The sequence below is a fragment of the Diadema antillarum genome, unplaced genomic scaffold, assembly GCF_040938485.1.
Source record: "Diadema antillarum isolate AM-2024a unplaced genomic scaffold, OU_Dant_1.0 seq00001441_RagTag, whole genome shotgun sequence".
NCBI lineage: Eukaryota > Metazoa > Echinodermata > Echinoidea > Diadematoida > Diadematidae > Diadema > Diadema antillarum.
In genome coordinates, this window is record NW_027272190.1 from 337,830 (window position 1) to 352,672 (window position 14,843).

The following is a 14,843-nucleotide window of genomic DNA, read 5'->3' on the forward strand; positions in this document are numbered from 1 at the left end:
GTAAAATCCTACTTTTTATACATCCCCATATTTTGTCACTTCTCATCTTCGGATTAATAACAATCCTGCAAACAGCTTCGGAAAGGAAGAACAGAAATATTAAAGGAATTCTGTCATTGAAAACGGGTAAGGTTTATTTCTGACAGATCTAAACAAACAAGTGAAGAGTTTGTTTGCAAAAACCGATAAGTCAATTTTTGAAGATTTTGAAGTACGGTCTCTGTCATAAAGTACAAAATAATATCTTTTAAATGATATATTAGTCACTACATATAAAGGTACATTTTTGAAGTTATGGTCAAAAGAAGCAAACATTTTCTTATTATTCTCTTTGTTTTTCGTGACCTTTAATCGCAAATATCTCCATTTGGCAAATATGGACTTATCGTTTTTTGCGAAAAAACTCTTCAAGTATCTATATTGTCAATAATGATTATTTGCTTTCTTTTAACGAGATGTTATTGGTAAAAATGGTGTCAGACGCAATAGTTAAACCACATGTTTATTTCTGGCGATTCTGACACTATCATAGATTGTGACTCATTTTCGTTATACATCGTTTCTATGCATCATCCACATTGATTTGATTTTGATTTGATTTGATTTGAATTATTGGTTATCTTGTTGATGATAGCTTTACATTGTCTGCATAGGCATGCATTCCGAATGACAAAAAGAGATGTCCTTATCTACATTTGTGTGGAAAATGTTAATCAGGTTGAATCGAGTTATCTTTAACAATAGTAAATTGTACTTGTACCACCATCATTAAACCTTCTGTATGACTGGCATCTCGTAATTTCAGGATTTCAAAGAATGCACTATATTTCCCTGGGCATTTGGCTTTGCAGGCATCCTTCCATGACAGTGTGATCACAGGAGAAACGACGGGAAATTTTACAGTCTAAGGTGTCCGTGACCTTACAGTCTAAGGTGTCCGTGCTAGAGATCGTTATCTTGGTTACAGCTCGTTATTCCGAAGGTCCATTGTTCATTAACCTTCGGAATAACGCCACAAATTTTCGGATTAACGAACCTCTAGGTATAGGGAATTTGCGTGTTTTGGATTAACGACCCTTCGGAATAACGAACCTTCAGAATAGCGAACTTTCGGAATAACGAACAGCACCCGTTATTTTTTGTGTTTGATGATAAATAAATATCTTAATAAATTTAATATCAATCTACAGAGTACCTTAAAGCGACATATAATAAACAGAGCAATGTCACATATATTTAAAAAAAAGACAATATTAAATTGAATACCAAGTAGAGTTTATCCAAATAATGAAAGATTTGCTTCTGAAGTAATTTTGGAAATTTTGGAGTAGTTTTCAAGTGCAAAAACCTCGATGAATTTTCATATGACGTTAAATGCATTGACTTCTATCAATTCCTTTTTTCATTTGAAGGTAAGATGTAATACACCTAAAAATGAATTGGTAAGAATGAAAAAGAAATACTGCAACAATGTGAAAGCGGCAAGGCAAACTATATCTTTATTGAAAGACAATTTGTAGTACACCTTTAGGAGCGTAGCTATCATAGCTGTTGGACTCTGCGATGTGTTTTGATTGACATCGGTGCTCAGCCAATGAAACTTCGAGATTTGACTACAGGCAACTATCTTTCAACGCCGGTTCAGCGCCTTTATTCGGAGTTTTTTTTTTTATTTTTTTTTAGACGTATATATCTTTGTCGACTACCACACCGGTCACCAGCTCGCCAGAATCGCGCCCTCTATTGACCAGCAATCAAGGTCATGTTGATAGGCTAAAATACGTTGCCAGCTAGATACACTCTGCCTCGCTAGATACACTCTGCCTCGCGTTCACTCGTTCCTTCACAGTTAGTCTCTTTTTCAGGTACGAGGCCTTGTCAAAAGGTATCATAAATAGTGGATGAATAATTTAAAAAATGATGATGTTACCCCCTTTTTTTTTGGATGGTGCTGAATCCGAATATGGTTGATGCAATTCTAAAATATTTGAGGTTCTTGAGATATTCAAGGTGTTTGATATCCATTTTGGCAGCAATCTTTTAATTTTTCAAATAACTTCAATGATGAAAGAGTTGCGTCAACCAAATTCGGATTCAGCATCCTAGAAATAAGGTTAACCGTCAAATTGATTTCAGTTCATTTTCAATTAAAAAAAAAAAAGATACAATAACATGTCAATTTTGGGCGACCCTTTTCAATATCTGTCTCTATCTCTTTTGTCTGTGTTTTATTTCCTTTTCCCATTTTTGCCTTCTTTCTTTTTTGTTTCTATTCCCCACTTTCACAGTTTCCCGCACTCTTTGTAGTTGTAAGTTTTTCACCCCTTTTCACCCTTTCCCTTAGAGGTACCCACGTGATACAAGCGTAGTCTTTTGAGTGGGTACCTCCACTTTTTTTTTTTTTTTCGCAGAGTGTATATAGAGTGTATGTATCTTTTTTTGTACTGATCATGTAGACATGAACATGTTGATATTCCTGTCTGGTTATGTATATTTTCAACGACTCGCATGTCAAATTCATAATATTGTTTCTTGTACATTCTGTTGAAAAAAAAATGAAAATAAAGTTTGAATTTGAATTTTAGTATCTCAAAAACGAAATGGCTGCAACAAGGATTCATCCAGATTTGTATCTAACACCCTCGAAATAGGTTCATTCCATATTCCAAAAGTTGTATCATGTATATTTGTCACCCTTGGAATATTACAAAGAAAATTAGAAATTTTCTTTTGTCTCCTTTTATCAGTATTTACAAATGAATTTTTATAGGAATTTCCGATTTTGGAGGCCATTGTAGCGGCCATTTTTAATATTTCAAAAACTGTCAAGGGTGCAAGATTCGCTTCATCCAGGTTGGGATTCAACACACCTAATCGACAGAGGGTAAAACCATAAAAAAAGAAAAAAAAAATCAGTAAAGCAATTAAAGGTTCAGCCTATGGCACACAGACTAACATCCATTTCAGTTCAATCAAAATTGCACCGCTCAACATATCATGCAATAATTCGTTTCAATGTATGTCATCCGATGATTAATCAAATGATAGGAATAACTACATTTGTTTTAGGTGTTTTACTCCTATTTCCAGTTTACAGCTCGTGTGTATAAAAGACAATAGTGAATTCCAGCCAAAAGAAACATACCTAAAGGAAGGAGAACAGAGTGTGAGAAGCAGCAGAGGTCTTTACAATCGAAGAAAATTCTTGTACAGCCAAAGCTGAATATAGAGGACCTATCCATCTTGGGAAGAGAGATGTCGAGGGGAAACCCAGATAGCGCAGGTAAGAGTCTTCTTTTTTTTGAATTCTTACTCTTTCTTTCCAACTGATATAGGAAAACTACGTTGAACTTTGGGAAAATGGTTTTCGGGAAATCACGTGTTTTTTTTTAATTAGGAGCCTCTATAGGCTGATGTGCGCCTAATGGGTATTAACCATTCGGTATTGATCAAGGTAAATTGATCAAATGTAATTATGGATCTGGAAATTTATGAAATAGAGAGATTTCTCAACAATGAATAAAAAGAAACTGTAAGAAAGATATAAGAAAAGAAATACGTAAAATACAACCGAAATTAACTGATTGAACAACAATTTGAACTAAAGTCGCCAGACAGGGATTTTTAGTTATAATAAGAGGAAATTTTGAAGGACCAGACTCTAAGCTTTAGAATGATATATAATTCAATTCTATTCAATTAGTACTCCAATCCTATCCAAACATAGGAAAGAATGTACTGTATACGCTCTGGAAAAGTGTGTACTTTAATAGATAAGAGGTTTTGAATTATAGGGTAACGTCAAGCTCATAATCCTTAATCAAACTGTGCTAGCTGTGCAATTATTGGGGCAAGAAACAACTTGTAAAACACCATAACAACAATAACACATTCTCGTTATGACTATTACATGTACCAACTTTAAAAATAATAGGGCCGTTCTTTAAAAAGTTATTAGATTTGAAAGTGAAGAAAGTTTCAATTATAAAGTTGCCCGTCTCTAAACTAAAGAAAGACTCGGCAAGATTCGACAAAAAAAGAAAAGAAAAAAGAAAAAAATGTCCATAAAATAGTTCTATTTTATATACTCTTCGCCGATGACAACAGTATTTTTTTTTCACTCGAACGAAACCCTCAGGTTTTACTGAATACCATTAATACGGACTTTAAGACAATCTTTAAGTGGATTCACACTAATAAATTGTCATTTACTTTGATTGAAACACAATTTATAGTTTTAAGTAATAGAATCAATACTTTACTGGGCAAGTTGTTTGTAAACGGGGTTGAATTAAATCAGGTTGAATCTATACAATTTTGTGGTTTTTATATTTATCGTTAGTTAATAATGAAAATTCATGTTGTTTTTCCTTTGTGATTCACTATAAAAATGTAGGTATTTTGTATAATAAGTTAAAGCAGTATTTTCCTAAGCTTGTTCCAAATTCATTGTATTCTACTCTTTTATTGACTTAGGTTATATTGAGTCCTGGCATGGGGAAACTGCTGTAAAACAAGACGTAATACTTTACTATTCTACAAGCTCTGCTTTTTAGCAGTCCCCTCCATTTCCAGCAATATTGTTTATGCATTTACCACAGTGACGTAACAGTTATTTGTATCTCTGTTGATAATTTACCTGTATCTCTTTTACAATGTTATTCTGTTCATCGCATTGTGGTACTGATTTCATGACGTCTGTGTATATGAACCTTTCTTTGTATTTCTAATTATTTGTTTTTTGGAAGTGAAATAAATCAACTTGAACTTGATCTATTGATACCGGGAAAAAACATACGGATAATTCTACTTCGCGAAATTTCCGGAATTTTTTTTTCAACAAAAAACTCAAGATCCAGGATTTGTATTATTTCCATATTGGATCATTTATGTATCAGTTAAATACAAGTGGTCTCCCCGACGTGTTTTCTTCGATGCTCGTTGAAAATACTGAAGTCCATTCTTAGCCTACGAGACAAAACGATTCTTTTTATTCTTTCTCCAGCACGGACCGTATCTGCTCTAAAAACAATAAATACTGCAGGACCTACATTCTGAAAAGACCTGGATAGAGAATTAATCCAATTTCAATCTCTCAATCCATTTAAGCATATATACTAAAACTATGTTGCTTTATTTACACCTATGGCAATTTTCTGTACCCTCTTTGACCTTCTTTGTGCATACTTTGTATTTCGGTCATTGTATCTGTCTTGTGCCTTATTCGGTTGATCAAGCCACTCTCTAGAAGTTTTGTGTCGCGGACATTTTTTTTTCTTTTTTTTTTGATATTCTTCCACGTCTATACTTCCCTACTCCATAAACTGTCATTCATTTTAGTTGTAAATACCAAGTAAGAATCTCATAATCACCATCTCATATCACCGTTTTGTTATGTTTCTTTTTTTTTGGAGGGGGGGGGGTTATTTCTTGAAACGTGGAATATGGAACAATAAAACAAAGAAACAAAGGAAAGCAAAACGACAGCTAAGAAAAGTGTTGTGTTCAACAGACAATGTTACGAGCTCATTTAAATATATTTTAAAGTGAGTAGAAAAACTATGCATGTCATCCTCTATTTGGGATTGTTTAGACATGTACTGGACAACTTTGATTTCCGTTGGTTACTGGTTCAGATTCGTTTTCTTGGAAACATGTACCCTCCTAGCGGTAGTTCCGTAATTTGAAGTAAAATAAAGCAAACCAATATAAAACAAATGAATTGAACAAAAATTGATGTACATGCTTGTTTTAATTCATGCTTCCTCTCTCTCTGGCCTGCAGTCACACCCTTGGACTTCGTTATGGAGTTCTTGGAGCAACTGAAACGTGAGGCTGTCGCTTTGGACTCTCTGCCCGAATCTATGCACACGCTCCTCGATCGGTCTTGTGAGCTTGTTAGAGGCCTCCGACGGTACCCTGTCGAAATGAGCACTGGTATCAGCAAAGCCGCACAGGTAGATATCGTGGAGACTAAATTCCGATTTTTAAGAGTGAGCATCACTTCGTTTCGTTTATTCTGGATAGTGAGGAGGTATGTTTTGCGAGTTTTTGCTTAGTTGCCGTGGGAGGAGGTCATTATTTGACTATGAACAGGTGTATTTTTTTCTTTCTTCTTGTACTTGTCACCAATTTATCGATTTGCATCGTTTCTAGTAGTGTCACTACTGCAGCAATATGATGCTGCATAAGACGTATGCCGAATTAATGTTACGATTTTGTGGATTTTCACAAAAGAAACATTAAAGTGTTGTGTATTAAAATATATTACCTTCCTGTAAAGTGAACCCCATATCGTGTGTAAAATGAGGAAGCACATTTGCATCAAGTTAATCTCCATTCTGCATAGATACTTTTATGTGTCCTTTTAGCTATCAAGAGAGAAAACCGAGAAGGTAGACTATGAAACACTTTTTAGCGAAGGAATGACTGGCAGCCGTAAGTTCTTCAAAGAAATGGCTTCAGACGTATTGGAAGGTAAGAAAGACCAAGCAACGTTTACGTACAGAATTCCGTAATTTGAAGATAAGGTTTGTTACTTCATCCATATGTCCTTAAAGGACAAGTTCACCTTCATAAACATAAGGATTGAGAGAATGTAGCAATATCAGTAGACCACATCATTGAAAGTTTGAGGGAAATCGGACAATCCGTTCAAAAATTATGAATTTTTGAAGTTTTTGTGCAGTAACCGCTGGATTAGAAGACTACTGCAGTCTGTGAATAACTTAGATGTCACATGCGTACAACAATATAAGGAAAATATAAAGAGAATTTCACAGAATGTCATGTTTTGAAAAAAGTACACATTCCCCCGACTCGTTACCGACAAATGTTATGGGTAATATTATTCCCCCTGCCTTTAGGAAGAGGCAAGTCAAGTGCTCTTTTATTGTGCGAAAAAAAAAGAAAATATGTTGAATTTTCTTTACATTTTCTTTATATTGTTGTACGCATATGACTCACAAGCTGTAGCAGTCTCCTCATCCAGCGGTTCCAACACAAAAATTTTAAAAATTCATAACTTTTGCATCGATTGTCCAATTTTCCTCAAACTTTCACTGATGTGTAATACTAATATTGCTGCATTCTCTCAATCCTTATGTTTATGAAGGTGAACTTGTCCTTTAAAGTCCGGTGCCTGACTTACGTCACTTTCTGACATCGCTTAGGATGACCTTAATGCGTAACTCAACATGTCTTTATAAGTTGATTCAGCTTGCTTTACGATAAAATAGGGGAGAGAACTAATCGAAAACAGAGGCAAAAAAATTGTGGACATGGTTAAGATATCGTGCAAAAAAAAAATAGATATATGAAGAGTTTGTTTGCAAAAACCGATAAGTCCATTTTTGAAGATTTTGAAGTACGGTCTCTGTTATAAAGTACAAAATAATACCTTTTAAATGATATATTGGTCACTACATATAAAGGTACATTTTTGAAGTTATGGTCAAAAGAAGCAAAAATTTTCTTATTGTTCTCTTTATTTTTCTTGACCTTTAATCGCAAATATCTCCATTTGGCAAATATGGACTTATCGGTTTTTGCTAACAAACCCTTCATATATTCATATATATATATATATATATATATATATATCTGTGTGTGTGTGTGTGTGTGTGTGTGTGTGAGTGTGTGTGCGTGTGTGTGTAATGTATTCTGCATCTCCAAATTGTTATACCGTGCATGGGAAAAAGAAAAGAAAATTCCCTGCAGAACAGTGGAAAAGATGATCAAAATCTGATATGAAATAAGGAAGTTATGACATTCGGAAATGTCAAAATTTTTCAGAAAGCACTTCTTGACCAGTCGTTATGGATATTCAAATCAGCAATTTGATGACGTCAGGCTGTCAAAAAAATCTAATTTATTTCATATACAAAAATGACCAAAAAAAAAGCATATTTAAGCTGTTTTATAGATATAAAACTTGTATCAAAACTACTAAAAATATAAAAGAACAAATTTTAACTGTGATATATTTTAGTATGGGAATATACTTTTATCTGTATTAGCTACAAATAACATTTTTTTTTTCGCATTTCATAAATGACATAAATGAAAAATTGTAAGGGCATATGACATCATCGCCTCGCTCATTTGGATTTTCATAAGTACTGGTAAAGAAGTGTTTTCCGAAGAAGAATATGTATATTATGCATTATTATATACATATATATAAGCTTGCTTCCAAAAAGGGCTGAATATATAATTTTTCAACGGATTTAGCGCCTTTTGGAAGTAAGCTTTTCATATATGTGACCGTGCACCTCAAAACGAACATAAAGTCGCACACACTGATTTTGCGTGAGGACTGAAAATAAGTGAAATGGGTCAACCTAGCCGAACTTGACTTTTTCATATTTTCTGAAAGAGCGGGTCTTCTTTTACAATATGCTAAAATTTGGTATCATAAAACGGGCAGGAAAGTGTGTTTTTTTAGCAGTTTATCTCGAACATTTTTGGTAGAATAGTGTGATTAGGTGTGTCTTTAGAATCCCTTTTTCATTTCTGAAAAACCTTGTCTACACTCTTCACTTTCAACTCTAATAACTTTTGAAAGGATAGTGCTACTGCTTTGAAAGTTGGCATTAATTGTGAACACAATGTGTTAATGAGGCATGCTTAATTTCAGTTTAATCTGATAATCCCTTCATTGTTGTTACTCTGGTGGTTTACTTCATGTTTTTTGTCCTATTTATCGCACAGCCAGTACGGTTTGGTAAAGATTAAGCGCTTGAATAGACACTGTACTTCAGAGCCTCTTTTCTCAGTTCACACTTTTCCTGAGTTTGTGCTTTCTTTCCAATATCTAGATCGGTTAGGAGAGTCCATTTGATTTGAGTTATACATCATTTTAAAGCTTAAAGTCTGTTCTTTCAGAATATGGTCTCAACTAAAAATTCATGTCTGGTGACTTTTTGTTTGTTTTGAGGTGCAGAGTCACATATATATATATATATATATGCATATTTTGCATTTTCTTACGCCATTATTCATTTTATACTTATCGCATTCCCTATAGCAGTTGCTAGTACTTTTTGATTATTTCAGCGTGCACTCTTAAGATGTTCATCCGGATGTGCAGCGCAAAGAAAGTTCTGGAAGTTGGATGCTTCACAGGCTTTTCAGCCCTCAACATGGCGGAGGCCTTACCAAAAGACGGTTCTTTGGTTACCATCGAAAAAGAAGAGTTCTTTGCTCGATTCGCGCGAGAATTCTTTGACACTACGGATGTGAAGGACAAAATAGAGATTCGAAATGGTTGGTATAAAAATTTCATTCTCTTGACTTTGACTTAAAACTACATTCAAGAAATGTGTTGGTTCACGATTTGGAATTTGCCAGCTCAGAGAGAATCCTTATTGTATTTTTGTCCAGAGAAATAAGAGAGTTTGTACAAAGCAATTTCTAAAAGCTTGATTACAGATGTTACTCTTGCGCCAAAGAGTATCTCAGTACACACATTTTTATTTTTCGCACACTCACATTCACACACATACACAAATAAAGTCACGGAATTGAGATGCAAGGAATTGCATAAGTTTAACATACTAACAAGTCTTGTCATGAATCTAAATGTGTTACGTAAGTGCGTAATAACTGTGCATCGGAATAATGATTATACGAATTGTATTCATTACTCACGTTACTAGTATGAAATGTCTGGTGTAATTGGAGGTATATCTTTCTATTGTCTTTCAATTTTGAGCGCACATTTTCCTAAGCGTGCAAACGGTAAAGGACATTTGTCTAGACTCAATTTTCGGATTTGTTTGTAATCTGAAATGAATGACATTTTACTACTTCCTCTATCTGCTTGTTGATTGAATCCTTGAATATAATATGACACATTCGAGCATATTTAACAGATGCTGGTTTTGAAGAGAGTTAGGGTTATAATCAATAATAAATTAATGTGTGTCTTACGCGATCAATCACGGTTTTCTGATGTTTAAGATTTCGAGGTACAACCAATATCTTTCCTCTGGCCTCTGAAAGCTCCTATGACCTTACCGTTTAGTGGAGAACACTTCAAAATTGTTTATTGCCAGTTATACTATCCAATGAATACCCATGTACATAGTATAACAATCATTTTACAGTTAGAATAATAACAATAATACATAACATTTATAAAGCGCTTAATATCATATTACTAAGCGCTGGGGGAAAACAAAGATGGAGAACGAGTGAAGAAGAGAACAATAAGGAAATCCACATATAAGTACAGTAAACAATCATATACATAGCAACAATTACAAATACTACTACTACTAATACTGACACAGATAACACTGCCTAAAGAGATATGTTTTGAGGTTTGACTTAAATGATTCAAGTGTATTGGCTTGTCGGATGCTGATGGGGAGATTGTTCCATAGTTTAGGCAAGTGTTGTGGGTTGTTATTTACAGTTAAATCTTCAACTTTTCTTCGAATGAATACCATGATCAATTTGATGAACCACAAAGTATTAGAGTTAGTTGGCTGTAAGTTATTTTTTTCTACTTCAAATAACAGCAAGAACAACAAAAGAAAACAGAACAAAACTCATGACCGGTGGAATCTCAGTCAAAATTAAAGAAAAATTCCAGACGATTTTTCAAAATTTCATGTAGTACATAAATTGACATCTCATGTACAGACTTGTGGAATATATTGTGGTCTTTGAGCGAAAAAAACCAGTGCTGTGAAGAATCTGATACACTGAGAGTTATTTGATGACATAGAGCCTCACATATTTCAGAAATGCAGCAGTTTAATTCCATTACAATACTGCTTACTTAACAAGTTCACCTGTGTAGGATCTATGCATACCTTCTTCTCTTGTTCTGCTTCATTCCTTGAACCTCAACTCACGCATTTTTTTATGGTGAGGCTGCCATGTCATCATCATAGTTCATTGCAATTTGCGTTGAATTTTAAGAATATGCTTATTCCTCATCCCAAAAACTATACATTCTGAAACTCTGAACTCAGTATAACTAATTTATAGTTGTTCAAATGTAAAAGTCTGAAAATTATCTAAAGGTCTCCTTTGATATATGACTAGTTTGATCTGCATTGCAGAAAATTGAAAAGATGCAAACATCATTTCGTTTAAGTCTATATTCGTTTTTTCTCTGACACATAAATATGTTTGTATTCTGTAACCGTTTTACGCTCATCTCGTGTTTAAAGTCCTCTAGTAAAGCGTAATCAATTATAAGCACAGTGTGTGCAGCATCACTTTTACATACACGGTTTTATGATGTTTTGACAGCTTTGTTTTCGATTTTGGTGTATTCTGACATTATGTATACATATATACATATATATATATACATATATACATATATATATACATATATATATATTATATATATATATATATATATATATATATATATATATATATAGCTATATGCAGGGCTCGACACTAACCTTTTTTCTTTTTCCTGGTGGCCTGTTTGGGCCACTATGTTAATGTTAAGTTTTGGTGGACCAAAAAAAAAATAATAATAATGTGGCTCACAATGAAGGGAAACATAAACATTTGATTTGAACATTAGCTTTCCAATCATGCCACCAGAAGGATTGGTGGCCCTACATATATTTTCTGTGGACCCGCGGGCCAGCCGCTGATGTTGAGCGCTGTCATGTAGAGCATAAGTTTACGTCATATCAGAAATTACTTGCCAAAATACAGGTGCTGCAATCGATGAATTGGAAGCTGCCGGTGAAAGAGGCGAACAGTACGATTTCATTTTCGTTGATGCAGCCAAGTTTGAGTACAAGGACTATTTGAAGGTATGTAGACATGTATGCACAGAAGTCAAGAGAATTGCAGTGTCAATTGAATCTCTAGTTTATTGTAGAAAGAGTAATAATTGGTAAATGTGCGTAAATGTACGTCCTATATTTGGTAAATGCTTCAATCCAATTTAGCCATTTGGCCCATCAAATCCATTGGTAAAAGTTGTCATGTGGCATGCCAAACAGATTTTTTTTCTTCTTCTAAAAACTATACCTTTATCGTTTTATGAGGGGGGGGGGGGGTGTGAGAATCCCTGTCACGTTAAATATTCCTTCACGATAACTAAACAAATAAACACTCCTCCTATTAAAAAGAAACTAACCACTTTGTTTTTAGATCATAGCTCACATGTGGTGTGCTGTTTCCGAAAAGTTTTAACACTTCTGAAAGAAAATTTAATTCAAAACATTTTGATACTTTTTATTGAAGTTACACCGTCGTCCATTGTCGAGCTGCTACTGTATGGAGTCGTAATTTTACAGTTTGTCTGAAAGTGCGCTGGCAATTATGATAAATAAGTCTTACCAAAAATACGTCACGTTATCAGTGTTTTACTAACGTTGAATCAACAAATGGAAGGCTGGTAGGGTCAACTTTAATGCGAAAAATCTTAACATGTTGACATAATGTTATCCTTGAAACGTGACTGTTCGTATAAGCCCCTAGAAATATAAATCAATTTAACCCATCTCTACACAAAAGATAAATTCCTCTTCATTTTGTCGTGCCCTTCCCTCCTATATAACATAAGACGATGAAGACATGTTGCTGAACGAACGGAAAGAAATGTTATTGATATGCCTGTTATGGTTGTTGCAGTTCATATAAGAAACCACTTACAAGACGTTAACAGCCTCCTGGGAGATTTTAAAACGATCACGATTTAAAGAAGAAGAAAAAGAAAAGAAAGAAGAAGAAGAAGAAGAAAAAAAAAAGGATGTTAGAGTCAGCTCCAAGAAAGATAAAACAAAAACCCTATGACGAGTCATTGGAGAGCATTGGTAGACAGTATAAAATACCTGGGCCTATCAAGTCACATTGTGAAACATCGCACAAAATGCTCGAAGATATAGATCCATGACTCTTTTTTCTTAATTAATAGACACACTATTCCTGAATCAATCCACATCAATCTTTCCACATCCAAGGCTTTCTCACGCTTCTCATTATAATCCCGACACTTGTTCCTCCACTGCTGTCACGCGATGGGATTAGAGCATTTTCGTCCCTGGCTGTTATCAACGAGCACGTAAGATTTGTACTGCCCAAGACAGCGTACAACAGTTTGATCTGGAGTTGCCTGCAGGCGACGCCATGACAACTGAAATCTTTTAAAAGGATTACGAGTGGTAACGCATGGGCCATTTCTGTTTTCTGCGCTTTGGAGTTCTACAACGGTGCATTGGGAAAAGCGACACGATCAGAAAAACGCATTTTTTGTTGCTTTATCCTATAAAATAACAAGTATACCAAAATTATCTCTATGATCATACTACCTGCCCTTTTATTTTGTCTTTCTGATTCAGATCATTCTTGACAATAAGATATTGGCACCGAAAGGAAGCATTTTGTTCGACAATACCTTTTTTAAGGGGTCGACATATATAGACGATTTCTGGCAGAAAAAATCTAGTCCAAAAGGGAGGGCTATTCACGCCTTCAACCTGATGGTGAAGAACGATCCGAGGATTGAACAGGTGAGGCCTTCATTGCAGTTCTTCAAAATGATTTCATTCTACTCCAGTTATGAACAACATTGATAGCAGTATCGTCTATCACCAAAGACACGTGTATGCTATTGTCTCTGTAGTAGTATCATTAAAGTGGCACATTTGTAGTCTGTATTGTTGAATTGAGTTTTATCTACATGGTAAAGACGAAAGATGATTTTCTATTAATTGGTAGCAATTATTACTTCATTGCTTCATTACTTGAATGATGACGCATACATGATTATAATCAGCTCGTCAAAACGATCCCAATGTTGGGGGAAGGGGATCTGGTGGAGGCTTCATTATTTTATTATTTCTTTTTCGTTTGTTTTGAAATTCTGACGTTATAGTAAATGAGCCCAATAAAGTCTATGTGAAAACATAATGAAATGAGAGATATCTTGGAAAGAGCCAAACCATTCAAACACTCAATGATCTTTAAGTTCCTTAGTGCTTTTGATAAATAGTACAAGATATAAACCTGAGACGATTAGCCAGGCTTTCAATCTCGTCTTTTTGGATCTTGAACAACGGACCAATTTTGAAGACCGGAGACGATTAGCCAGGCTTTCAATCTCGTCTTTTTGGATCTTAAAAAACGGACCAACTTTGAAGAATTGTCAGTGTGCGGGATGTTAGGTTCCGTCATTATTGTTCTGGGTTAATAGGGACAATTTTTATCTACAATGTGAATTGCATATTTTTGCAAAGTGGTGGTTTCCATACATTTTCTATCTATTAACATGTTGAATTTTCTGTTCCCTGCTCCAGGTTGTCCTACCTGTAAGGGATGGTTTAACGATCATTCGATGGGCCGGAGAATAGAACAGTTGATGAAGACATCGTATCAAAAGTCGTTATCCGTCTTGCAGTGAAGTAGCTAGGTATGGGGTGTGAAGGGAATCTACACGTAATCTCTTCTTTATTGTTTGATTGTACCAGGGAAAGTGACAAACATTAAAAAGAAGATTGCAGACCAGTAAAAAGTTAGCCTGATTAGAAAAAAGTAACAGTAATAAAGATAACCATACCACTTAGAAACGCATAGTAGCATAAGACGGAAAATATATCAAAACATTTCAGTATTCATGCATCATAACATAAGCAACAATGATCAACATGGTGAGATTTTAACACTGATTTGAAAATATCGAAATCTCCAATACGCCAGATGTTTAGGGGGAGATTGTTCCATCAGGATGGTGCAATTTTTCCAAAGGTCCTATCAGCAAGTGTCTTGGACATGACTTTTGAACGTGGATAAAAACGAGCTGATATAGCTTTTTGACTTCAATAAGATAGACAGGGACATATCTATGAAAACATTTT

At 34.7% G+C, this 14,843-nt stretch overlaps 1 protein-coding gene across 1 annotated transcript; it reads left to right on the plus strand.

The window, feature by feature from the left end:
* The first annotated feature begins 3,255 nt into the window (after positions 1-3,255).
* On the plus strand, positions 3,256-14,339 carry LOC139709515 (uncharacterized). Its single transcript, XM_071621475.1, has 7 exons — positions 3,256-3,283; positions 5,785-5,957; positions 6,372-6,477; positions 9,058-9,267; positions 11,695-11,795; positions 13,329-13,499; positions 14,286-14,339. The coding sequence occupies exons 1-7, from the start codon at positions 3,256-3,258 to the stop codon at positions 14,337-14,339; spliced, it is 843 nt and encodes a 280-aa protein (XP_071477576.1).
* Positions 14,340-14,843: the final 504 nt, after the last annotated feature.

Excerpts from the sequence above, each read along its gene's own strand:
- LOC139709515 (XM_071621475.1), top strand. The coding sequence starts at position 3,256 with ATGTCGAGGGGAAACCCAGATAGCGCAG. Across the intron at positions 5,958-6,371 it reads GTATCAGCAAAGCCGCACAG|CTATCAAGAGAGAAAACCGA; the intron begins GTAGATATCGTG and ends GTGTCCTTTTAG. Across the intron at positions 9,268-11,694 it reads CAAAATAGAGATTCGAAATG|GTGCTGCAATCGATGAATTG; the intron begins GTTGGTATAAAA and ends GCCAAAATACAG.